The sequence below is a fragment of the Artibeus jamaicensis genome, unplaced genomic scaffold, assembly GCF_021234435.1.
Source record: "Artibeus jamaicensis isolate MK-2021 breed Jamaican fruit bat unplaced genomic scaffold, CSHL_Jam_final contig_233, whole genome shotgun sequence".
NCBI lineage: Eukaryota > Metazoa > Chordata > Mammalia > Chiroptera > Phyllostomidae > Artibeus > Artibeus jamaicensis.
Genome location: NW_026521486.1, coordinates 29,616,074 through 29,642,816, shown reverse-complemented (window position 1 = coordinate 29,642,816; position 26,743 = coordinate 29,616,074). Strand labels below are relative to the sequence as shown.

At 35.9% G+C, this 26,743-nt stretch overlaps 1 protein-coding gene across 1 annotated transcript in view; it reads left to right on the top strand.

The window, feature by feature from the left end:
- PLCZ1 (phospholipase C zeta 1) overlaps window positions 1–22,703 on the top strand; it is a 33,479-nt gene extending 10,776 nt beyond the window's left edge. Inside the window, exons 4-13 of the mRNA XM_037136557.2 lie at window positions 589–733; window positions 4,385–4,534; window positions 5,692–5,807; window positions 5,901–5,939; window positions 7,255–7,406; window positions 10,610–10,726; window positions 12,842–13,014; window positions 17,176–17,308; window positions 21,693–21,842; window positions 22,618–22,703. Coding sequence (XP_036992452.2) covers window positions 589–733; window positions 4,385–4,534; window positions 5,692–5,807; window positions 5,901–5,939; window positions 7,255–7,406; window positions 10,610–10,726; window positions 12,842–13,014; window positions 17,176–17,308; window positions 21,693–21,842; window positions 22,618–22,703 — 1,261 coding nt within the window. The remainder of the gene's footprint in view (window positions 1–588; window positions 734–4,384; window positions 4,535–5,691; window positions 5,808–5,900; window positions 5,940–7,254; window positions 7,407–10,609; window positions 10,727–12,841; window positions 13,015–17,175; window positions 17,309–21,692; window positions 21,843–22,617) is intronic.
- Window positions 22,704–26,743: the final 4,040 nt, after the last annotated feature.

Here is a 26,743-nt window from a genome sequence, read left to right as displayed (position 1 = left end):
TAAGTTAATACTCTTTTGGAAAGCAAGTGCAGATTTGGTGTTCTATGGGAAAAACAGCTCCGTGTATGGTAGGGAACTTTTGTGGTCTTCTGGAGATATGAGTACCAGTTCCAAGGTCCTGACATTCAAGAGGGCCTCTTTTCATTCATTTATCTGTCTTCCAAGATTGTGTTTAGGAGATCACTTCTGTCTGCTTTCCACTTTCTTCTTGCATCTTGATATGTCTCATTTTTTCCCCTAAGTATAAACGCAGTAGGTATGTATTGATAGTGAACTAGATATCAAATGTTTTCTTGTGAGACTTCAAGAACTTGAAGCATAAGGAGTCGGTAGAAGTGGCAGGATCCACGGTCCAAGCCCCGCCCATGGCGCCTTCCTGGCCTTGCAGGAGCTGTGGTTGCATGCGGTAGTGCCACCTCTGCCGTGCTCACAGGGAACAGAAGAAAAGTGTGACCAGTTCAATGCAACAGCTTGTCATGATTGTGGATTCATGTCTAAATTTATTGCAAAATTACAAATAGTCTTTAGCATAGTTTGACATCTTTACTGATCCAAGAATGACAACTCCTTTTGTTTAAATTTTAATAGTGCCCTGGTGAAAGGATGCCGCTGTCTGGAAATTGACTGCTGGGACGGGTCACAGAATGAACCGGTGGTGTACCATGGTTATACACTCACCAGCAAGCTGCTGTTCAAAACTGTTATCCAAGCCATACACAAATATGCATTCTTAGTATGTGCATATTTTTATGAAATTATGGTTATTTAAACATAGTTCAAGTGTTTAGACATCCCATGATCTTTGCCCGTGGTTTAGATTAGTGATATTTTAAATTGTGAGTTACGATTCATTAGTAGTCAGTGAAATTCATGTAGCATATAGTTAATGATACATTTATAAAAGTTAATCTCAGGTAATACATGCCTGTTTCATGGAACTTTTTAATTGTAAAATATACATAACATGGGTGTTTATTGCATCATAATATATGAATATTAATGTGAATATGTAAATTATTAATGTGAATATGGTAAAAATGCAGAAAATTGTTTTAAATAACAGTAAGTTTATATAATAAATATTTTACCACTATTCAACTATTTTAATTTCAAGAAGCAAAAATAAAATATGTCAAAAATGCATTATCTCAATTGTTGACATTGTTTAATGATCATGGGGCAGCTATTTATATAGCAAAAATGTTCAGAAGTTTATTTTGGATTTTAAAATTACTATTCAATTATTGAAGTGACAGATTTAGAGATTTAGTCTTCCTGAGCTTTTAAAGTCACCTTACAAGTCCTATTCTATAAATCGAGCAGATTTTAATAGTCATTCAATTTTGAGCAGTACTTGGTTCCATTCACACACTTGGCGAAGTAAGCACCTTCAGATATTTTAAATTGTTTTAGTTAAGTTAGTATATTTGATTTCTTTCTTAAGTACTTCATTGAAGTGAAATTGAAGAGATTTAACAAAATCTTACTGAATACTTAATGTTTATTTAATAAATTTAAATCAAATTTATTAGAAATAGAGTATAAAATATAAAATTTCTATCTTAACTTAAAACCTTGGTGTATATCATTGATTCTCTTAAACATACAATTTCCAATGATTCTAAATTTATATCTTTACCCAAAGTCCCCCTTTGACCTCTGCACCAACACAGAAAATGACAGACATTGTACTTGCGTATTTAATGGGCATGTGTAATATGCGTCCAGAATCGAGCTCCAGATGTTCCTCTCTCTGTCAGTGCTACGCTTTCTATGGTCTTTCCACTTTCACTAGAACTTCTATTCAAGCCTAAAATAAGTCATGGTTGTCAACTTTAACCCTCTCCTTCTGGTCTTCAACCTCTTAATAAGTTCTTTAGCAAATCCTCTTGGCTCTTCTTTCAAAACATATATTGACTTTAATCTCTTCTCATCTCACTGTCACTGCCCTGGTCAACCACCATCACCTCTCACATGGATTACTGCAGTGGCTTCTTATCCAATGGTCCTGCTTCTCTTTTTCTTCCCCACAGCCCCATCTCAATGTATCACCCAGAGTGACTTTTTGGTAAGTCAGGTCCTGTCATTCCCCTTCTCAAAACTTTCAGTCCCACTCACAACCAAGCTAAAATCTGAACTGTGACCCCCAAGCACTACATTCCCTGTTTTCTCGCACTTCTCTGATCTTTTCTCCTTTCTCCCTCATGTGCTTGGCTCTTCTGGCCTCCTTACTCTTTTAGAGACACATTTCAAAGCCTTTGCACTTGCAATATTAACTCTTAATCTGAAATGCTTTTTCCAAATATTTGTATAGCAAACTCTTTCACTTCATTCAGGGTGGGCAACCAAGGAAATAAAGGAAATAGAGACAATTTTAAAATTCAGAGGCCTTGCAAGGATGGACACCTCTACAGCTTCTAAGATCCCAGTGAAAAAGAGACAGAATGAAAAAAGGCTTTGAGCAACACTCAATGAGCATTCTCAGTTGAACAGGGTAGCCGTTTTGCAGCAAAGATTAGATTGAATGTTGAACTTTCTACCATTAATTTGGGAAAGATAGAGCAATGAAAGAAAATAGACTTGGTAACTATAATTGAGAAAGACGTTTGGGTATGGGGATTGGCACATGTAATGTACTAGAGGCAAACATAAAAGAAAAGTAAGTTTTTAAGGTAATTATATTGCCCAAAACAGAACACAACTCTGACACTTAGGTGAGCCTTAAAACAATTCTGGGTGAGGAAGTGAGCTGCAAAGAAAGCAAACTCCTCAACACTTACTTTAGATGTGGCCAAAGATGCTAAAAGACAAGAGGACCTTTCCAGAAGTTTGAGTGAAAGAACACCACAGAAGCCAAAAAAATGAGCTCTCCCCAGTGACTAAAGTCAGGGCTCGATTATAAAATTCATTGTCTAGGTCATCATTTTGCCTAGTCTCAAAATCACTTTTTATTTTGGAGAAAAAACTTGATATGTTCTCTTATTATTAACTAAGTCTCTATATATGTATGTGTATGTGGGCACATGTAAGAAGGCATATTGTTGAAGGCTGAATATGGGCCCTTGAAGAAACATGGTTCTCATTCCTGGAACCTGTAAATGTCACTCCATTTGGAAAAAAGGTCTTTGCTGAAATGATGACATTAAAAATTTGAGATAAGGAGATTTTTTTTAATCCCCAGTTGTCTGTGTGGGCCCTAAATACCATCACATATATCCTTGTAAGAGGGAGAGAGAGGAAGATTCCATGCACACAGAGAGGAGGCAATGTGAATGAGGGGCAGAAGTGGGAGCCATATGGCCACAAGCCAAGGAATGTTGGCAACCACCAGAAGCTGAAAGAGACAATGAACAGATCTTCCCTAGAGCCTGCTGAAGTAATTTTTAGCCAGTGAAACTGATTCTAATTTTTTTGCCTCCAAAATAGTGAGAGAATAAATTTCTATTGTTCCAAGCAACCAAATTTATAGTAATTTGTTACAGCAGCCGTGAGAAACTAAAATACCCATACATTAAAAAAACATATATATAATATTATATCCCCTATTCAAATGTCTAGGATGATGCAGCAGACTTCTGTAATTCCCTGGCTTGTTTATAAGTTGATAGATTTGTGTCTTGGTGATTATATAAGGAAACAGAATAATAGAATAAGATCCAAAAAATGAGTGTTGTTCTGTATTTTGTAATGAATATCAAATTTACAGTGGTAAGAGAGGGCAGAAAATACTTTGTAGAGTCATCCTTATTTAATATATCTTTTATATTATTAGAAACTCAATATATCTTTATTTTGATTTTAATTATAAAGCAATGAGTTTTAATTTTAGAATTTAAAACTGAAAAAGTGGAAAATGAACATTTTCCTTATTAGTGTTGAAGTATTTTCCTCACATTTAAAAACGTCTAAATAAACACATATATATTTACTTTGAAAAATAAAAATGTAGAATCACTTTTTGGCAACTTGCTTTTCTTTATAAGACTCTACTATGGACTAATTTCAATAGCAGTATATATTGGGCACCTCCTTCTTAACTAAGGATGATCAAACTGTATAATCTACATCAAACTGTAGAATGATGATCTACATCATTCCTTAGTTTAAATGGGTATGCCATAATTTATTTAAATAAGTATCCACTGTTGGATGTTTTAGTTGTTTCTTATACTTCTAGTCCAAATAGTAATAATTTTCCTTTTTATATAGATTTAATGTTTCCTGTTTTGTAAAACTCAAAAGTATTTTCAGTTTAGAGAACATGTAATTATTTTGCAAAGGTGCATGAAAAGTAAGTACTAAAATAGATTAAGTGCTTCTATTAATTGTATTGAAGTTATTGAGGAGTTCTGAGAAATAACTGTAGTAATGGTTAATTTTTTAGACATCTGACTACCCAGTGGTGCTCTCTTTAGAAAATCACTGCTCCCCTTCCCAACAAGAGGTGATGGCAGACAATTTGCAGTCTATTTTAGGAGATACCTTGCTTTCTGATGTGCTCGATGATTATGTGCATGAACTACCTTCACCAGAGGTAACATTTTATTTGAGAAGCTCCAGTTATGAACAAAAGAAAGTGTATGTCATTATTATATTGGCTCATTAAACTGGGATAGAGATCAATGAAAATGCTTAGATATGATCATTTAAAGAGGTATTTTTGCAATGTATTGCTTAGAAAATGTTTCTATGAACCTTTAGGTGAATATACTTCAAAAAAGGGAATATATAGAGATATATGTAAAATCCCACATTTTTTATTGTGTGTAATCCCCACGAATACAAAATTTCAGGTCAATTAATATTAGGCTGCAGGAATTTGGTATTTTTTTTATAGGCAACAGGGTAAGAAAGAGGTGCAGATCTATAAGTAGGGTCCAGGCCCAATACCTCAGCACCCGGGTGGTGGGCTTTTCCCTATATTTAGTCTGCTCTTTTCCTTTTTCCTCTCTCTTTGGGCCACTTTTCAACTTGAGTTGAGAATACTCAAGTATTTGGTTTAAAAAAATCACCCCACCCTACCCCCAGGATTTCAGTTTGCTCTCTAGCTATGTCTTTATTTTGTTATTTCTTGTCTCAACCCAAATTTCCATTTCCTCATCTCACAACTTACCTAATCAGTCTTCCTCTTCCACCTTCATTGCAGTAAATATCTCATGTGGTCACCAAAGACTTTCCTAATGATAAATTCTAATGCACCTCCTTCAGTCTTCATTTGACTTGTTCCCTTGACACCATTCATGCTGTGAATGTGTCCTTCCTTTCCTTAAACACTTTATTTTGCAATACCACATTCTTGAGGATTTCCTCATTTCTGTCTGGCCCTCCTTTTTTAGTTTTCTTTCTTTATTCCAATTTTTATCAGGTGATAAATGAGCTTTTTTTTTTGCATGATACTATTATCTAACAACAAACAGTATAGTTTTCACATGTTATCACTTTGATACAGAACAGTAAGTATTATATCTGAATGTGCTTTTTTATTGTTTTCCTTATTTAAATGAGTGAAAAATGTAATGATGAAAGTGTCTATTAGAGTATTTATAGAGGTATGGAAAATGATGAAGCTCTTAGGTACCTTATTAGTGCGAGTTAATTGAAAATATGATGAAAGAGTTTTCAATGACTGTTACAAATGCACACTTATCTGTAAACGTGTAATAGTATCTGTCTTTTAAATTGTTTCTGTAGGCATTAAAATTAAAAATATTAGTTAGAAATAAGAAAATAGGAACCTTAATGGAGACCCATGCAAGGAGAGGTTCTGACAAGCATGGTCAGATAGAGGAATATGACGAATATGACGAGTTAGAGCAAGAAGAGGAAGAGGACAAAGACAAATCATCGGACTCATCAGATACTTCAAAATCCAGTTCAGGAAAGGAAATACCGCGAAGGAGTGTAGTTAAATTGCCACTTTTCAGGAAAAAAAAGGTGAGATTATTATTTGAGAAAATATTACAAATGATTGAAAAGCTATCTTATTTTCTTATTGGTAGAGAATTTAAAAATTCTTTGGAGGAAAAAATCTCATAGAAACTAGTCTGCCATTTAAACTGTTTTGGAAAAAATAGCAGTGAAAAAATTTTAAAGTAATCTATTTTCCTGTTTGTTTTTATATTTTTCTTATATGGTGACAAATATTATGTGTTCTGATGTGGTAGGCATTGTGCAGTGTATGAAAGATACAAACAACATAAAGTCTCTACTCTCAAAGAGATTATATTGTCAGAGACAAGAAAATCATTGTTTTTTAAAATTTAATCTTTATTGTGTTTTTCCATTTCCATTTAGCCCCCTTATACTCCCCTTCTCCCAGCAATCACTGAAAATCATTGTTTACAAAATATAGTATTATAGGCATACAAATGAATATAACATAAGAAGGTGTATCAGGTTGCAAGTGACACAAAACTAATTGGTTTAAGTAAAAATTAATTTTTGACCTAATGAAGTAATTGACCAAGGCCATATTTCATCTTTCAAGAACAAGGATTCATCTTTCAGGTATGACTTGGTATAGTGTCTCAAGCAAAATCCACAGAACTTAATTTTTTACTTGAACTTCAGCCTCACTTTCTCTATATTGGTGCAAGACTTTGCAAGGTTGTATATGTGTTCAGTTTCAAATCCAGTGGAAAGCCTGTCTGTCTCTCAGATAATCGAGCAAATTCTTCTTGCATATTGGTTATGACCCAGTTACATACACATCCCTGAACCAATTGCTATTAAAATAAGAAGGCAAAGCTTTGATTACATACAATACATATTATATATACACATAGACTGAGTATGAGCAAGAAATGTTCTCCCTAAACAAAACTTGGGAAAGGGCTAGCAGAAGTGTAGAGAATATAGATGCAGGACTGCAAAAGAGCCAATGTACAACATACAATAGAAGTTACTCCAAAATGTTAGATCATCCTAGAAATATGGCTTATTCATGACTAAAATTCCTGAATTTGTAAAGTTTATAAAAACAAGCTGGGGTTTTTGGAAAAAGGAAATAAAAATAATTGCCATCTTCAATACTTGTTACATTAATTGGGATTTTAGGTTTGGGCTGTTCATTAAGATTAAATATTACTATCAAAAAGTAATCACATGGATCTAATCCAAATAGCTTTTGAGGAGGTAGTATTATAAAAAGGCCAAACTCATTGCTTTGAAAGCATTTTTTTCTCTCTTGGGGGAGAAACTTTTCCAATTATCAGTGCAAAAATGTGAAATGACCACATTTTATTCTTATACCATGAAGGTAAAAGTGGCTGTGGCCCTGTCTGATCTTGTCATTTATACGAAAGCTGAAAAGTTCAGAAACTTTTACCATTCAAGACAGTATCAACAATTCAATGAAACCAACTCTATTGGAGAGTCAACAGCTCGAAAACTTTCCAAGTTGCAAGGTAGATTTTTATGATTCAAACCATTGAAATGTTTAAATATCATATTCAGTGCTAAGGTTTCAAGATGGGTCAATGATATTTATAAAAAGTACATTCTCATAAAATTTCAACATATTTAACATAATTTTTAAAAAAGTTATGTCTATGGTTACATTAAGTTTTATTTCACAGAACTCAACCAATATGAATCAACCTCCTTAAATCATGAAATTTTGACTGAGAATGTCTAGTATGGAGCCTTTGGTGGGCGGGGCTGTGGTGGGTAATTTATATGGCAGAGCAGAGAGCGACAAGAGTGCACAGAAAGGCAGAGCCAAGTTCCAAGTAACTTGAACTTTGTCCCAGAACCAAGGATGAATGAAGAGTGAAGTCTCAGGAGTTCCACGATCCCTGGTGTGTTTCTGAACGATGCCTCTGACAGCAGCATAAGAATGAGACTGCCTCCAGGGAAGAGATGATAAGGTTTTAGGCAGTGAGAATGGAGCCAGGGGCGCTCTGTGAACTCAGCAGCCATCTATAGGTGGAGTTAAGGTGGAGGCTGTGTGTCTGAAGTGAGGAAGAGAGAAGAAATTGCACCCTGCCAGGCCAGACCACCAGATGGCTGGCTGTGCACTGCCACAACACACCTGTAGAGGGATATTTGTATCTGCATCTTCTTTTACTTGTCTTCAGATTCTAAATCCCAGGTGGGTCAGTCTGTTTGGTAGGGCTCAAGATTCAACAAAGCCTGAGAAAGAGCATGGGAGGCAGACCCTACCTTCTTCTTGGACTTACTAGCTGGGGAATATCCTCAACTTAAAAAGGGATGGGTCGGTAAGTAGTCAGGTGACTCTCCAAGTCCCTCTGAGAAAATGCAATCACCCATCTTGTGTAAAAACACCATGGCATGAAAATCAGCATCTGCAATGGACTTGATAAAAGCTGTTGGCTTTTGAAAGTGCAGATTCTGATATATTTGTCAGTTAACCTCATTTGGCTGACCACTGGTACCCAAGGATTTGGAAATATACTTTTGTTTTTTTTCCCCTAAACTGTCTATTAGAGATACCCTGGATATTTCATGGCCCTTTTTGTTTTTGTTTTTAAACTGTAGTTTGTAAACAAAAATAAATTCAGTAAGAAAAGGTCACAGTTAAAATAATAGAATGTAATAGAATAGAATAAAGTACAGTATATTGTGTGCAAGAAGAATAAATATTGTTTTCTTTATAATCTATGTTGTGTGTGTTGGGTTGTTATATAAAATATATTTTTTACTGTGAAGTCTTGAGAGCAGAGTTGGAATTTGAATGACCTACCTTACTAGTCTCTGTCCTTCAAACTATTGAATGATTCCTGCTGTTGTTCATGGGGATGGGACCTTCGAGTGCAGCAAAAATAGTAATAATTCCCTCAATTTCATTATAATAAGCACTTTCTTATACTCTGAAAAAGGACTGGGTAATTCTGAGCAGAGTTATAAACTATAGGAACAGCATCTCTTTGGAAAGAGTATAGAATAATTTTCTTGAACCCAAAGTCAGTAGTAGATAATGACATGGGCAGATTTGTACGGCAGGGATGTTCATTATTTTAAAACAGGTTTACAATATGGAAAAATAAGAAACAACTTTTCATACATATAAATATTTTCAGTCATTAAAATAATATAGTAGGTGAATATTGTTGAAGTGAAATTATTTTCACCTTATTTTAGAAAGAAAAAAAAGGACATTCATGAGAGGGAATATACAATATGATTCAATTAAAGTAAGTTATGTACATATGACAAAAGAATGGAAAGATTTATACAAAGAGGTTATTAGTGATTATTAATTGAGTGAAGAGATTATATGTGGTTTTATTTTTTAAATTCAATTTTCTCATTATATAAAAACATAAATTACATTTATAATGACACATCCTGTTTTAATTTCTCAAGGTTAACCTCAGAAGTAACAAAACCATATCATGTTAAGATTTCTAAGTGGTTATTCATATTAACCACTTTGTAGATGGGAAACATTGAGATCCAGAAGAGTATATGTTTTACCTAAAGATGAGCATCCTGTTTAGAACTGGATGGGGAATTATGAGACTAGGTACACATGATGCATTTATACACGAGTAGCTTGAAAATACCCTTTGTCTTAGGAGTGCATAACTTCTAAAAACGAGAGCTGATTAGGTTAACGGTAATTAATATTTACTTCAGTAACTAGTTTTTGACTTGATAATGCCTCCTAAAGAATAGCATTCAGGATGAGAGAGGCAATGATTCTGCTCTAGCTTGACTAGCAAGTATAATGGGTCATAGGCATTGGCCATTTATCCTGACTCATCACCCTGTTAGCAGGAATGGTTGAGAGAGTGGAATCTCTCTAGTGAAAGAATGGAAACCTTAGAGAAATGTAAATATGTGTTTAAAAATTTGAGGGGGATGTCCAGTGGTAATACGTGTAAGTTAGTTTTGCATCTTCAATGGTTTAGATATAATATATAAAAATAGAAACTTATAAAGAATACATAGTTGAAACAAAGAATATATATAGAAACTCAAATAGACTGCATAGTAGATCTTAGCTCAGTAAGAAAAACATTTGAAACAATAAGAAGTATGGGGAGGTAGCATGTTCTCTTTCAATGGAAAGATGCAGGCAAAGAGTGAATGAATGAATGGACTTGGGGGGAAGGTATTGTGGTGGTCAGCATTAGCAGCAGAACTATACAACTTTAAGGTTCATTTCAACTCTGATAATTGATTAAATATTCAACTGAGTTCATTTTATGACACTATACAGTTTTATATGACGTATATGTGATTCTATCCTAATGTGAAAACCAAAGAAAAGGCAAAATGTGGAGTACGACAACTCATATTTTTAAAAAAATGGATGTATTTTATTTTGGAATTTTATTTATCTTTATGTCAAAGTTAAATTAATTTGAATGTAAAAACCCCCCAAAGTATGTTATCTAATCATTTTCTCAAGTGAGTGATTAGTGTGTATTAAATTGTGTAATGAATTATTACTACCTTGTCAATGACAGTGAATTACACTGTCAAACATAAAGGCATGGCTATGTTTTGATTTACATGAGTTGCTAAGACAATTCATATACAAATTGTTGAAACTATTGTAGAGTTATATAATATACATAAAGTAGTTTATTGAGTTTATTGGAAAATCTTCATAATGTTTTTTAATAATTTATTTTTTTAGCCAGTGACTTTATTCTTCACACCAGCAACTTTATTACCAGAATATATCCCAAAGCAACAAGAGCAGACTCTTCTAATTTTAATCCTCAACAATTTTGGAATGTAGGTTGTCAAATGGGTATGTTATATAGGATATTGAGCTTTTTGCAAAGATAAAATGAATTTTAAAAATTAATGAAAAATTCTTGAAAAGAGCTTCTTATGAAGATTTTTTTGGCCCTGTGGGTTTTTAAGTCAGGCAATGATGAGTCATTGATTTCAAGAGATGAAGTGATTGCTAAACACGGAGAGGGTAAATCGAGGTGAAAGTTGGGGGCATGGAATAAATGCATAAAGCATTAACATGGGAAGTGTAGTAAAGGGAAAAAGGAAACTAACATTATGTAGGAGGAGAGTAAAGACCAAGTCCTTTGCTTGGAAGATTTGCTGAGGGCCTCTTCAAATTAAGTAACCTCTACCTTTTATACTTTACACCAACTTTTGCATTCACAGTTGAAAAGTTTTAAGATTACATAGCTTTATCCTTACCAGAGTCTTCCTGTTCCAAATCGATCAGTTATTATAGCACTGGCACAAAGTACCTGGTGTTAACCCTCCTGTTGCTGGATTGTGGCGAGGCCTGTAGGTTTGCAGACGGGAGGAGAGTAAGGTCAGGATGGTGGTGGTGGGGTGGAGGGGGTGAATGGGGACAGTGCATATAGTGGCTATTTACCAGCTTATATGGATATATTTCTATATTTTAAAAACAGTATTGCTCTGCCCGTTTCTCATTTTCTTAAGTGGTAACAGTATTTCTTTGGACCTGAAAGTTTATGATACAGTTGGTGCCTTCCTTTGCTGCATTTAATGTACTAATCTTTTTATTCTCATATTTACTGGGTGTTTTCTGACATGTACATTGGTATTCCTTTTTTAAATTCTATTTTATTCTTGTTTATTCTATTACGATGGTCTCGAGTTTTCCCCCTTTGCCCTCCTTTGTTCCACTCCACGCCCCCGCTCCCCCAGTCCATCCCCACACCTTTGTCATGTCCATGGGCCATTCATACATGTTCTTACTACTCCATTCCCCTTCTTTTCACCCTTCCCTCTACCAGTCTATTCCATGGCAGCTGTCAGTCTATTCCCTGTTGCCATGTCTCTGGTTCTGTTTTGCACATTAGTTTATTTTTTTCATTAGAATGATTCCTCTTATAAGTGATACCATATGGTATTTGTCTTTCACTGACTGGCTTATTTCCCTTAGCATAATAGTCTCCAGTTCCATCCATACTGTCGCAAAGGGTATGACTTCTTTCTTTCTTTCTCTTGCATAGATTTTCATTGTGTAAATGAATCACAGTTTTTTAATCTATTCTTCTACTGATGGGCACTTGGGCTGCTTCCAATACTTGGTTATTATAAATAGCACTGTTATAAACATCGGGGTGCATAGGTTCTTTCGAATTGGTATTTCAGGATTCTTGATTATATTCCCAGCAGTGGAATTGATGGGTTATAAGGCAGTTCCATTTTTAATATTGTGGGGAGATTCTATACTGTTTTTCACAGCGGCTGCGCCAGTCTGCATTCCCACTAACAGTGCACAAGGGTTCTATTTTCTCCACATCCTCACCCACACTTGTTGTTTGTTGATTTACTAATGGTTGCTATTCTGACGGGTGTGAGGTGATATCTCATTGTGGTTTTAATTTGCATCTCTGATGGTTAGTGATGCTGAGCATTTTTTTCATATGTCTCTGGGCCCTCTGTCACTTCTCCCCCTTGAAGAAGTGTCTGTTCCCACTTTTTGACTGGATTGTTTGTCTTCCTTGTAATGAGTTGTGTGAGTTTTTTATATGGTTTGGAGATTAAACCTTTGTCTGAGGTATCATTGGCAAATATGTTGTCTCATACACATAGTTAGTTCTCTTTCATTTAGCTGTGCAACTTTTTAATTTGATGTGGTCCAGCATTGCTATTCCTAATTTATACTGTATGCCATTTTGTTTCTTTTACACAAAATAATGAAATAATTTACAGATTAAACTTTGCAACTCACTATCATATGTTAATATAGACATGGCAGGAGGAAATGCTTATAAATCATGACTTATTTGACTAATGAGACTTGCTTTTAACATGTTTGAGGATATATAACCCATGATTAGGTTTCAATATATCTATTAAGTTGTTTCTTTAGCTATTCTCTACATTTCCTGACAATATCACGATACTTTTTTTTCCCTCACAGTAGCCTTAAATTTCCAGACCCCTGGTCTGCCTATGGACCTTCAAAATGGGAAATTTTTGGATAATGGTAATTCTGGATATATTCTGAAACCACAATTTCTAAGAGATGCTGAAACAGATTTTGATCCAAGTAAAATACCAGAAGACAGCAATCCAGTTACGCTTATGATAAGGGTATGGTTAATAACTTTTTCTTTTCCTTTTTTGGTTATTATATGTTAGGTAGTGTATGTTAATACTTTGAGTTCCATTAATTTCCTTTAATGCTTTTAAAGTTCCTGTTGACCTTTTTAGGTATTATATAGGTGACTGGTATTTTAGCATCCTTCCATAGCTAAAAGAAGGTTTTTCTATTGACTTTTTTCATGAATGATTACCAGCCTGTGAACAGAAATATTGAGGCTAAAACTTTCAACTGTCTGAAGTTTGTTTATATTATTCCATTGTCTTCAGGCATTTAATACTGATGGTGATGGAGAAGTCTGCGGTCAGCTCATTCATTACCTGTAGATAAACTATTTTTTCCTTCCTTAACTTTAAGGAGTTTTACTAGGAAATTCTAGGAGCTATTTACTTTTCATTAATCTCAGCATTGGACTTTTGCAGTTCACAAATTTTCCCCCTTAAGTCTATGAATATTCCTGATTACTTAGAAACTGAAAAGAAAGTATTCATAGGCTTTCCTTGAGACTCTTACCTTCCTGTTTACTAATTCATGTCAATATTATCACTTTCTTGTTCCCTCCGCATTATCTTTTCCTCTGTGCTTGATTTTATTCTTTATGTAGGTGATTCTAATGTAGATGTGAATTTTCACCTGCATTATTATTTTCCCCCAATCTTTATGCACCTCCTATTGCTTGCTTTATACTTCTACCCAGCACCCTTCCCCCATCTACTGTCTTTTTATCTTATTTCTCATCTTTTGTTTTCTTACATCCCATGTAATTTCATAGAGAGCAAACATAGTTTTCTAAAATGTGTGGTTTCCATAAAGACTTTCCAAAAACTTTCTTATTCTTCTATCACCTGTTATTTTGTTTCCTTTATAAAAATATCACCAAATATTGAAAAGCTCGAACTTTCTGTCTCCACTTAATTATAAGCAATTCTATTTTAGATGGTATCTATTCCTGTTTGCAAATAAATTGGGTGAGTGTGGTCTTTTTGGTCCCTCTTTCTATTTAAGTAGTTGCTCCTAGAATTGTATGAATCATCTCAGATTCTATTTTGGAATTTTGGTATTTATGTTGCTGTTCACAGTCAGTTTTATTGCATCTCATGTCATGACTGAGTGAAGCTCTCTGTGGGTCCTGCTGCTGTTCCCTGGATGTCAGGGGACAGAAAACACTAGAACCTGCAGACTTCTCCCACAACATTTCTCGCCTCAGCTCCTTCCTTTAGGGCTGTAAGTCACAGGATTTGGAGGACCCTTTTCACCCACTTCAGACCCTACCCTTTCATCCCAGCTGAGAAGTTTAAGAGCTGTTTTCTAGAGATTAATGTGGGAAGACAGTACAGCAGAGATGAATGGAACTAAAATTATTCTGGCCTCCACAGGAACCAGTGCCAATAAAATATGTATCTGACTTTTCTCCTGGTTGTTAAGGATTTTGTGACTCTAAAATAGAGGCATCTAGTGGATAGGTAGAAATTGCCTACAGCACTGGATACAGCCTCAAATCGATTAGTTGGCACTCCTTCTAGAATCTGGCAAAGTATTTTACATTAAGTTTACTTTACAATGTAATTATAACTTTGGCATCCTTTTTTAAATTTTAATACAAGATTTAAAAGCTTAATTTTTTTAGATTATTATGTAAGCTGAGTAGTATACCTTAATATTTTGTGTTCGATTGAGTGCATTTAATACCTTTTAAATTTCTGTTTATCTTTTTAGATAGTATAAGTAGATAGTATATTTCAGCATCCTTCCACATGTGAAAAAAGTCTTTCTGTTGTCTTTTTGCATAAATAAAAAAAAAGCAAAAACTTGCCTTGCTCTGGTTGTTTTAAGCAACAGTTTATTTGTTCTAGCTGTTCTCGTGAGAAGAAAGCGTGAATCAGGCACCCGTTAAGATCTCTTACTGGACACAAATCTTGCTGGGCCCCTGGGGCTCGTCTGTTATTTTTTTCTTTACTTCCTAAGTAATTCTTTCTCACTTTCATTTGTGGGTTCCTCTCTCTCTGTACTTCCACTAAAATATTTATGTTGCCTAACACTTTTTCTTAATTCTCTTTTCAAACTTGATATTCTCCTTGTGTCTTTTTATATACATTGATGGTTTCAGCCATCAACAATGCTCAAATCTTTAAGCTGGACTCATTTGGGGAATATAAAAATATATCTTAATAGACTACCCAGCATCCCTACCTATTTAATCACTGTTCTGTCAAACTCAAAATACTAAAGCCTGGACATTCCTTTCTAGTCAAATGTACTTTATTTAAATCTCAATGAATGAAGTGTCATTTGCTGACTCAGCTCAGGTTAAAAAATTGGGAGGCATCTTTTTCTTCCACATCTACTTCGCTCCCCATGTCCAATCCATCTCTCAATTCTATGGATCCTACTCCTGAATGACTTCCTTCCATCCCCTTGGTCTGATGTCATTTGCTGCTAGTCTTATTTGAAGAATTTGTTACCTGTCATCAAATCTATTCTTTTGGTTTCCTAACAGGTTTTCAGGTAACCTGTCTTGGTCTTCCCCATCCATCTTCCACAAGTTAGAGAGATTTTGCTACAATGCTAAGCTTACCATGTCTAGATGATATTTATTTGTGTCCCCCGACTGCTTTTTTAGTAGGGTCTTGGCTTACTTCCCTAACCCTGTCTCTTACCACCACCAGCCTTTCACTGTATTCTTTAACCACAGTGAACACTTTTCTGTCCATGATGACAACTTCATGTATTGCTATTGTCTTTGACTGAATTATTTTTCCTTCCTTCATATGCCTATTGTGTTCTGACTCATTTTATGGGACTAAGGGTCACTTTCTTGGGGGAAGCTTTTTCTTACACTTAATTGTGCTTCATTTTCATTTTGTAGTTTCCTTCTCTGTTTCATAATCCTCTATGCACACACATACTAGGCACTTATCACACTGTATTGTAGTTGTTAATTTACCTGTAGTACTCATCATTCTCTCCCATTGGACTGAGGATCTTTTAAGGATAAGGACTGTGTTTTGTTTAATCCTGATCCACGGTGCCTGACACAAAGTGCGTGCTCAATACATGTGGGTTAGTGGAATGGGTGATTTCTTTTTCATGTTGAGAATAATAAAGAGAATATATCTGTTCATTTACTGGTAAAGTGAAGCTGGAAGACAGCTAGTATGCACAGATGTTTACAAATGCCATCTGTCTGTTTTATAAGGGGTCTCATGTATGGGTGCAAGTAACACGGGTGAGACGGATGGGGCTAATAATTTTCCCAGACAGCTGCTGCTCTAGTCACGTGGGTCTTCCCTCCTGCTGTGATCATTCTAGGGAGCTTTGTGACTATCTTGTGATGTGCACAAATTATGGAGGGCATGACTTAGCAAGCAAAAGAGGTATAGCTTTATGAGCTTTCTTATGTCCTTGATGATATCATTCAGCATTTTTGGTTTACTCTTTGTCATCTTCAAACTAAGATTTTTGAGTTAGGTACATTATTTTCAAGCTTGACTTATAACACGACTATTATTAATTGCTTTGTTAAGCATTTTTTCTGACACCCAGTCAGTAATATGCATATGAAATGATGCATTTTCTGACTCAGGTTATTTATGATAATATAGACAATGGATAATAGAAAATTTGTGATTAATTATCTAAACATGTAAATTACACATGATAAAATGCTATCTAGGAGACTGTTTTTTTTTACCTTTTAGAAGTAGTATTGATATTGTTTCTAATTTTTACTGTATATATACAATATAAATTTGAAAATAGTTCATGTTACCAGAATAACTCAGTTTGAATTACAGTAAAAGGTGATCATACCAAGGCCTTTAAGTATTTTTTAAAACAATCATAGCAAATGCTTTTAAAATAAAACAACATGGTTGAACCACATGTTGTTCACATTGCTGGACAATGTGGATTCTACTATAACCACATATTGGTAAAATGGAATAATTTAGACATGTTTCTGGTATTTATCTATTGATACCTAAAGATAAAAGGGTTAAAATGTAAATTTTGCATTATTTTATACTTTCAGTTTTTTTAAGAAACCGACTTAAAAATTTGTCATTTTTTAAGAACACTATTTTATTTTGAAATTAAATAGTGTTGCAGTCTGACATTCTGTTAAATTCTTGTTTTCAAATACTTCTATGCAGGTGATCAGCGGTATCCAGTTGCCTCCCAGTAGTCTCTCATCATCGAACAAAGCCGACACATTAGTGATTATAGAAATTTTTGGTGTTCCGAATGATGAAATTAAACAGCAGACCCGTGTAATTAAAAAAAATGGTGAGCTCCTAATACATTTTGTTGAACTTTTATCAGACATTTTGTTGGAAAGCTTATAAATCATATGTTGATAGAGTCTTGATACATATTTATCATTCATAAGGCAAAGGCTTTGCATTATATTCATGATAATGAAAGTGTTATATGCAGCAAAAACAATTTGATAATGACTCTGTGTTTTATTTAGTTATGTTTTCAGATTACAGCTACAAAAATGTATCTGACCTGGAAAAGTACTACTTTTTTCACTTTTACCTTCCTTTTGTGTTTCTCCAATATCGCTGAATGAAGAGAGTCATTTTGATGGCTGCAAAATTAGCTTCTGGCCTCTGATTATTCGATACAGCAGTTACACATTTTTATTTCGCTGCTTGAATTATTTTAGGTAAAGGTCTGTGGCTCCTGACTCAGGCTAAGGATGTCATAGAAACCTACTCATACAATATTTGGGTTCATAATTCAGTCATTTTTGCTAGAAGGGAAATGTAGGAATGGGAGAAATGACTCTGGTAAGATTTTCAGTGTGCCGGCATCTCATGATATTTTATGTAGTACAGTACTGACATTGTCATTTCCTGTCTGAGGTTGAAGTCATTAAAGAAGTTAGAAAAATAGAGGTTCCTGGGATGGGCCCTTAGTCATGATCACCTTGGAGGAAACCTTGGAATTGATCCTTGGGTCTAGAATCTTCTTTGAGTTGATATGCCCAAAGTAGAGTGGACTTTAGAGTCTGGAAATATGCTCCAGGCTAAATGGCACTGAAGAAAAGTAGGTGAAGTTTTATTAGTCTTTTTCCTCTTGGTGGTGATAATTCACTATGATGCCCACTATCAGCCTACTCCCACCTGTGAATACTGTTCCAGCATGATGTCTAGTGCAACGTGTAAAAAGAGATTTGGGAAGTTTTGCTTCTCATATTATGCTATCCATGGAAAGGACATTGGTGATGACTTAATTGGTACCCCTTAGAGTTGAAGGCACATTACAACAGCAGCATCTGCGATTGATGACTGCTAATATTAGGAAGCTTTTAGTAATCTATCCCTTGTCCTCTTTATCCTCTTATTTGACTCTTCATTGTGAAGTGCACAGGGAGCATTTATCTATTCACTGCACCTCTTAGAATACTATAATATTCTTTGGGTTTTATGGGGCTATTCTTGCAGAAGTTCAATTTGGTTCTTCAAATATTACTGAGCCAATTATGTTAAAAAGCCTGGTGCTAAGTATCAAGAAACTTAAAATCTTGGTTTCTTAAGTGTGTTATTAGGTATGTTCCAACTAACTCTGTTATAAATAGCTTACAGTTCAGTAAGAAAATTGAGTTACAAGTAAAACTTTTATGGTAAAGAATTATATGTTCTTTAAGGAAAGTACAAAGAATTGTAGTGGTAGGGGTAAATTTGGAGATAGTTCTTGAAAAATGAGTAGAATTTTTACAGATATTGAGGATAAGAACATTTAAGGCAAAAGGAATAATAGGAGTGCTAAACCATGGAGAGGAAAAAATTCAAACATGCTGAGGAAAAGTAAAGAAGATCAAGATAAGTGGAATACAGGTTACTAAGAGAGATCACTGTGAGATAAAATAAGAAAGTTCTATTGGGGTTAGTCATGAAAAATCATGAGAACCACAATAAGGTGTTAGAATTGTTCTTTTCTATAGAAAATGAAAAAAATTAAGCAGGGATATAACTGTGCTCTGTTTGTGTTATATCCCTGCTATTTCTGCAGATTAGATAGAAAGAAGCATATGAGAGGCAATGAGAAATACAAAATAAAGTCAGGATATAATTTAACATTTGGAGGATGTAGAAGTCAAGTTATAAAGAAGGACTGTGGTGTCAGAAAATGAATGGAGGATGTAAGTAAAGAAGACTAGTAGCAATAAAAGTTTAGATTGCTGGACAAGAGGGATTCTAAGGCAGCTTAGTTACTAGGGTAAAGGTAGTGCGATGAAAAACATGAGCATCTCAGAAGAAAAGATCACATTCGGATAAGGTATGAAAGTATTTTTTTGGTCATGCTAGAGAAAACTATATTCATAATGATCAAATTTGGTATTCTGTTTTACATTTTTAATGACTAAAATGACTTTCTGATATAATATATTCGATGTGTATGTGTGTGGTGGGGGAGAGATTAGATAGATTAGAGTGAAGTAGGGATGGAGGAAGTAGAAGAAATCAGCATAAGAATTTTGTGCAGACATATTGCAGTGTCTATAAAGAACTGACTGTTAAGCTGGCCCTTTATGGGGTTACTTCTCTTCTTAGGACAAGGTAATACAACCATTATTTCAGTATGAGTCACTTAGTTTAATATTTTATGGGCATAGTCGACTGCATTCTGGATTACTGACTAGTAAATGTGCACTTATGACCGCAGATGTACCTTAGAAAACATGGATAATGTATAATTAACCATAAATTCTTCAATTTTGGGGGTGATATAACTCAAAGAAAGAAAGTTATTGACATAAGGCCCAGTAGCACAGCCTCCCCTATCATCCAAGCTGCATACTTGAGGTAAGCCCTTTGTGTGGGCTGAGTACACCCTCCTCTTGTAGTTGAGCCTTGGCTGCTGCTGGCAGGTCTATGGAAGTACTCTGTCAGTCAGCTGCAAGGGCTGGATGTGACCGCTGACCACCAACTTCTGTCTTCTGTGGAGGCTCAGCTGTGTAGGGGCAGGGCAGTGGTGTTACGATGTGGTCTGTAGCTGTCCACTGGGTGGATGTACAGACTCCGGGGTTTCCCGGTCAGTGCGGGCCATGGTCAGGCCCCACCTGTGTTTGGCCCCAGGACCGTCCTGCCTGAGCTATAAAGCAATGTGAGATGGCTGCTACTTTTTCTGGGCTTGAAAATTCCCAGGCAAAACCAAGCTGTGAATCTAGACTGGTTTCAGCTAGTGCCCAGGTTGGAGCCACTTAACAACAGGTGTGGAGGCTGTGGGCTCACTGAGGCTGGCACTGCTTATTTGGGAAGATTTAGAAAGCTGTGAAGCATGAACCCAGAGCAGCCATTCATATGAAAAGGCAGCTTGGGTGGGCCTGTAAGTCACAGGATGTGGAGTCTCTGGGGATCTCCAACGTGAGGCAAAGAGTGTTAGCCATGTTGATAGAGTATCAGATATGGCACCAGCCTGCTGGCTCTGTGGCTCTGTGAGGGGAAGGTTCAGAAAAGGGACAATGGCCTCTGCCTGCCTTTCTGTCTAGGAGAAAGTTGTCCCCCAGCTCTTGCCTTGATGCCAGTTGTTTCAGTTCCTTCCTGTGTGCCACTTGTGCCTTTCAAGCTGCTATCCTGGTGTTGGAGCTCAGAGGGAGTGAGTCTGAGTAAATCTGTACATGGATTCTTTAAGAGGAACTGCTTGGGACTTTGGAAGTTTCTTTCATGGATTCAATTCCCACTGGTTTTTGCAGCTAGAAGTTAGGGGGTCTCATCTTCCTGGCACTAGAACTTTGGGCTGGGGGACCTGGTGTGGGGCTGGGACTCCTGGCTCCTGAGATACCCCTCCTGAATTTTTATCCATCACACATGGATGTGGCACCAGCCCGTTCCACTCTCAGCCCCTCTTATCAGATCTGGATGGATGTGGCTTCTTTAATTCTGTAGTCATCAGACTTCCACTCAGCTTGATTTTTGATGGTTCTATGTGACAGTTGTTCTATATTTTAGTTATGATTTTGCTGTGGTTGTGGGAGGAGGTGAGCCATGTTTACCTATGCTGCCATCTTGACTGTGTGGGGGGAAGGGATTAGATAGATTAGAGTGATTAAACTTTGGTCCTTTAAAATGAACACTTAGTCAAACAAATGAACAAAAGCTGGCTTTTGAGGTTTATTATCTAGCTTTCAGTCCAACAACTAACTATCCATGAAGCTCTCTGTCTATGGTAAGACCTGGTATAGAAAAATGATGTTACTGCTTCATGCTCAATTCTTTGTTAATGAAATGTGTAAACATAGCAGTCTTGTTGCATGATGATTAAACATTTCTGCTCTGCACCTCAATTCCATTTGCTTGAATTCTTGACCTTCCGCTTAATGGCTATGTATGTGAAATCCTTAAGAATTTATATAGCATCTTTCTGGATGAGTTTTTTCATCTGTGAATGTGGATAGTAATAACCCTGATGATGTTTGTGACAAGATCAAGTGAGATTATCTACCTAAAGTTCTTAGCATTGCCCAGCAATAGCGAACACCCAATAAATATTGTTATTGTCATTATTTTCTCCATAGGTGAATTAAAAATTGAAGTGCTATAAAACACAAATTATTGTTATTAAATTGTTGAAGAAAAATAAAAAAAAACAGATATTATGAATTTTTCCCTGGAAATAAAGTCTATGCTTCTTTAATTCTATCTATTCCTTTATGTTTCAGCTTTTAGTCCAAGATGGAATGAAACATTTACGTTTATTATTCAGGTGCCAGAATTGGCATTGATACGTTTTGCTGTGGAAAATCAAAATTTAATAACTGGAAATGAATTTCTTGGGCAATATACTTTACCAGTTCTATGCATGAGCAAAGGTAATATTCCTAAAAGTAAGACGACTGACAGCTAATTACAACTTGAAATGACTAAAGACATACTTATTGCAAATAGCTCCATCCATGACAGCTCTATGGAAAGGACGTTTTAGGTATTGACACATGTTTCCTCTCAGTGGGATCACAGAAATGTATTCTCACACGGAAGGTGGGATTGGAGGGCAGGATCTCTAGGAAGACTGATTAGGCAAACTTGGCGTGCATGAGCATTTCTTACAGGGATCCTAGAGTTTTTATTTCGGTTAGGGATAGTCACAATGACCATAAACATGAAGGATGGGAATCAAAGAGAAGGGAGAAGCAATGACTCATTCTTCCTACCCGAGAAGAGACTGGGAACCCAAGATGATCCTTTTCTGACTCTTTTCGGGGCTGCCTGCGTATTGCAGTCCCCTTGTGGGTTGATTATGTTGTACTCCCAGTCACCTGGTCTGAGTGCCTTTCCCTCTCTCACACCATCCGACGTGGACCCAGGGAGCAGAGTCTGACGCAGAAGGGTGGTGGCTTGCTTTGGAGATGTTGCACTTTGAGGGAGGAGAAGCATGAGCTGTGTCCTCAGTGTTACTCAGTAGGAAGTCAGAATGGAAACTTAATATATTTCATTTTTTGGAAAATTAATACACAAGATGAACATAACTATGCAGTCAGAGTTTTTATGGTATGCCTAGTAAAGACATATTCTTAGTAGCACCATAAGGGCCTTTGCTGGTTAATTTCTTTTTCGTGTTCTAATTAGATATGATTCCTTTCGCAGGTTACCGTCACATTCCTTTGTTTTCCAGAACTGGCGAGAGTCTTGAGCCTGCTTCCCTGTTTGTTTATATTTGGTATGTCAGATAGCAACTAATAGTACCTGACATATTATTACCTACCCCTCACAATAAAACAGCCAAAATAAATGTTCACTTATGTTTTTCCTTTTTAAATATATAGAGCAAAATAATTACTTTCCAAAACAGAACTATTGAGCAAATCCACTTGTAAATATGCAAAATAGAGCAGTGAAAAAAAAAAAGGTTTCAGAGGACTCTGACTCAGTGTGGCAACAGCCAGGGCTGCCTGCCTCTCTGCTGCTGAGGCTGCTCCCCTCACTGGCTTGTACAATTTTTAATTAGTCAAATGTACAACATCGAAAAGTGTCTGATTGTATATGTTGGCAAATATTTGGCAGTGCAAAAGAAATGTGAAGTCTAAGAGTGTTTTAACTTGTAGACACCTACTACTGTATATTCTACTGGGAAAGAGTTAGATTTTCAGGTATTTTGCGTCCTTTTGTAGTTTAGAGAGCGATTAGCCCCTTTGTTCTGAGGCTAGTTCTTAAAAGCTGTGCAGAGAATTTGCTAACCTGTAATTACACTGACATTTTTATGAGTGCGTTTGAAATTGATTTGCATTCAAACTGTGTGCAGACTCCATATCTATAAAAGAGATCTACTATGTGTATTCACATGTTTGGATCTCTGAATGAATTAGCAGTAATTCTGAATCTTTCTAAATGTGCTTTGAAGATTGTCTCTAGATCACAGATGAGGTTCCTATGCTGTTTCATATGCTCAGCTTATCGCTATCAGCAGGACTTTGCTTTACTAAATTTTATATAGAGAAGATTATTGTCCCTTATTAACTCTTCTTCCCCAAACCAGGCTTATTACTTATTCCATCACATTGTGTCCTGGTAGTGAGGTAAAAGCACTCTGCACAATTTTCGACAAATTACAGGGCCCTCATAGGTATTTGCTGATTTCAAATCTGAACTTGTAACAATAGATAAAAATGACCATTTGAGATGTACACTGATGCCAGAAAAATGCAAAATGACCCATTTGTCATGTTCTACTGTTAGCATAGTGTATCCTAGGAATTACATATTCAAAATAAAAGTGCCACTGGGAATTCTAATATCCAAACCATAAGTAGGAAGAAATGTCCCAAATTACTCATTGCATAATTATCCAGATCCTCCCTCATGAGCTCTCTGCATCTAAGATCAGGATACACTCTTCCCAGTAGAGACGCACAGCCAGTTCTCAGAGGGGTGCTTCCATTTCACCAGATTATGGGAGGGTTTGTTTACATCATCTATTATTCAGCCTAACAGCAGGAGGAATGATCACCCCATCAACCCAAAGCTTTAATTTTCTCTAACCTCCCAAAGTCTTTTGAAGATACAGAACTGTGTGAGACCTGAATATTTTGATCAGATGAGTTTTGTAGGAGGGTGTATCAATTCTGCAGCAGGATGAACATTTTAAAAAATCACTTATACTAACAAGATTTGAAATAAGGGAAAGTAAGAATTTTTTTTCACCTTTTTTCAGGTATCGAAATTCAACTCAACTCACTTTTTAATACTCAACTTTACTTAGAGACACAATTTTGAATGAAAACATTGGATTACTTTATTTCTTGTCCAATAATCTGTGGTTTCTTTTAACATCTCCGGTTCTTTATGTGTATGCATTATTTACCATCGACTTTACCTTTAAGTTGCACAGGCATCACCATCATCATCCTGTATTTTCTTACAAGAAACTTTTAACAGATAAAACCCATAGAAAATCCACAGTCACGGAGTGCTCTTACATTAGAGGAGATTTGGAATGGTGTAAGAAGCTGGTTTTGATGTGTGCCTTCCGTGCATAATATACTTGTAGAAAGAAATAGTGTTGGTGATTGGAAGATAACAGAAGAAAAGACCAAATGAACCACTGGGATGTGGCAACAGAAGACCTTTTAGTATTTAAACTCTCAGTTCATATGTCAGTTTCTCAGGGAAGTCATTATGAAATCCTGCACTAGAATATATTCCTTAATTTATGTTTCCATATAACTGATAAAAGAGGGACTGATTTTGCAGGATCAGGGAGGCCTTGGTGTTGCCAGGAGCTGGCCTGGCACTCACACTTAGGCCGTGTCATTCACCTGTTGAACATAAACAATGCCACAGAGCATCAATTCAAGATGGGGTTACTCTGTGACCCTGATGGGTCAAGAACAAAGCAAAACCATTCTGTAATCATGGTTGAACGCATGAAGTGTTCAGGTTGGTAACATACAAACCCTAAAATATAGTACAGTCTTAACCCTTTTTGGGGCATTCTGACCAATAACTTGCATTGATGGTACACAAAAGGTTTTAACTTGACTTGGATGTGACAATATGTGTTCTAATACCAGGATTAGGCAATCCCCTAAATAGATTTAGTTGTATGAGCCTCTGTAAGTTGAAGGGTAGAAGATGGAGTGCCCTTGTAGACTGTGCAGGCTTCTGAGCTAGCTAGAAACTTGAATTGCTTGTACAATATTTATGGCCAAACCTCATATCCGGACCACCATTCATTTAACCAATGAAAAACTAGTTCTAATATTCCTTATGCTAATTGACATACTTGCTTGTGTGGATACAGGCAGGAATATTTAAAGCCCTTATAGTAGCCTCCTACAGAATATGCATTCCTAGTTAGAGTTTCAAAATGTTAACTACTCTTTTTGAAAGATTAATTAAAACTAACTTATGCACACAAAACACACATAATGTAGAGGTATACAAACACACATGCTCATACATATATATTACATATTTTATTCTGAAGTTAGTAAATTATAGATATTTAACCAAAATAAAGAGTGGATTTGTGCTTGAAATTTTAGATTTGTCTGTTTAGAATACCCAGATAATTATTTTTGTTCCTAGTCTATACCAGCAGTTCTCCAACTTATCTGCACACTGGACTCATCTAGAACCTTTACAATTTTTTTTGTAGACATTTTGATGTCATTAGCATGGCATGCTTGGGTATTATGATTTTTAAAAAGTTCTTCAGGTTATTCAAATGCAATGTTCTCTAAGTATGGTCCTATTAACAACAGCATCATCTGGGCACTTTTCAGAAATGCAGAGCTGTGAGGAGAAGCCACCAGGAGACTGAAGGGAGGGGAGAGAATGAGTTTAAGGTATCTATTCCTCTGGTTCCTCCCAATGAATTCACTTTGGAGTGGTCATGCTCCTCAGTGTGACTTGCTTCCTTTCTGGGTTTTGGTCAACAAGAAAGTCAGAGTCAGAAAAAAAATGTCAAAGAATGAAAACAAATGTTATGATTGTTTTTTATAGTCCTTCAAGTATGATGGATAGTGGCAATAGAAATTAGCCTCCAGCATATGGAATATTAAAAGTATATTAGATGGTACAAATTTATGTTTTATATAGTTGGTACACTCAAGACTTATAATAGTTTTGTCTTTTTCAAATCATTTAACTTAAATTTCAAATTCTGTATTGAAATGTACATAATCAAAGATAACACATTACATGACCGAATGAGAAATGAGGTATCTAGCACATAACATAGTAAAAGTGGAGAAGAAATCAAAAGCCATTGAAGATTGAGCTTGAGGGGGTTAGGACTGGGTTGTTGTATAAGAGACAGTAAGTGAGATGCTGAGAATTGAGTTAGAATGAGAAGACAGCTGTATATTCTCATTACAAAACAGTAGCATAGTTTTCTACAGTAATATATGCTAATTCTGGTAACCTGGGAAGTATTGAAAACTATAAAGCTATAAGTCATGGTCGACTATGAAATAAAATAATCTCTTTTAATTCTTCTTGTTCTTTAAAACAAATTTCAAGTCTCCTCTTTCCCTCATCATTTCTTTAGGACTCTGCATATCATAGAATTGTCTGCAATGGTGGACTTGTTCTATAATCTTCTTTGTCCAGTAGGGTAGGTAGCCACTGCCTACATGCAATTATTTACTACTTGCAATGAGTTTAGTGTGTACTTGTGGCCAGTATCACTGAGGAATTGACTTTGTGGGTGGAACAGCTCTGGCATGCTAGCCTCACTTTTCTAGTCCAGCTCAAGCTGTGTCCATTATGC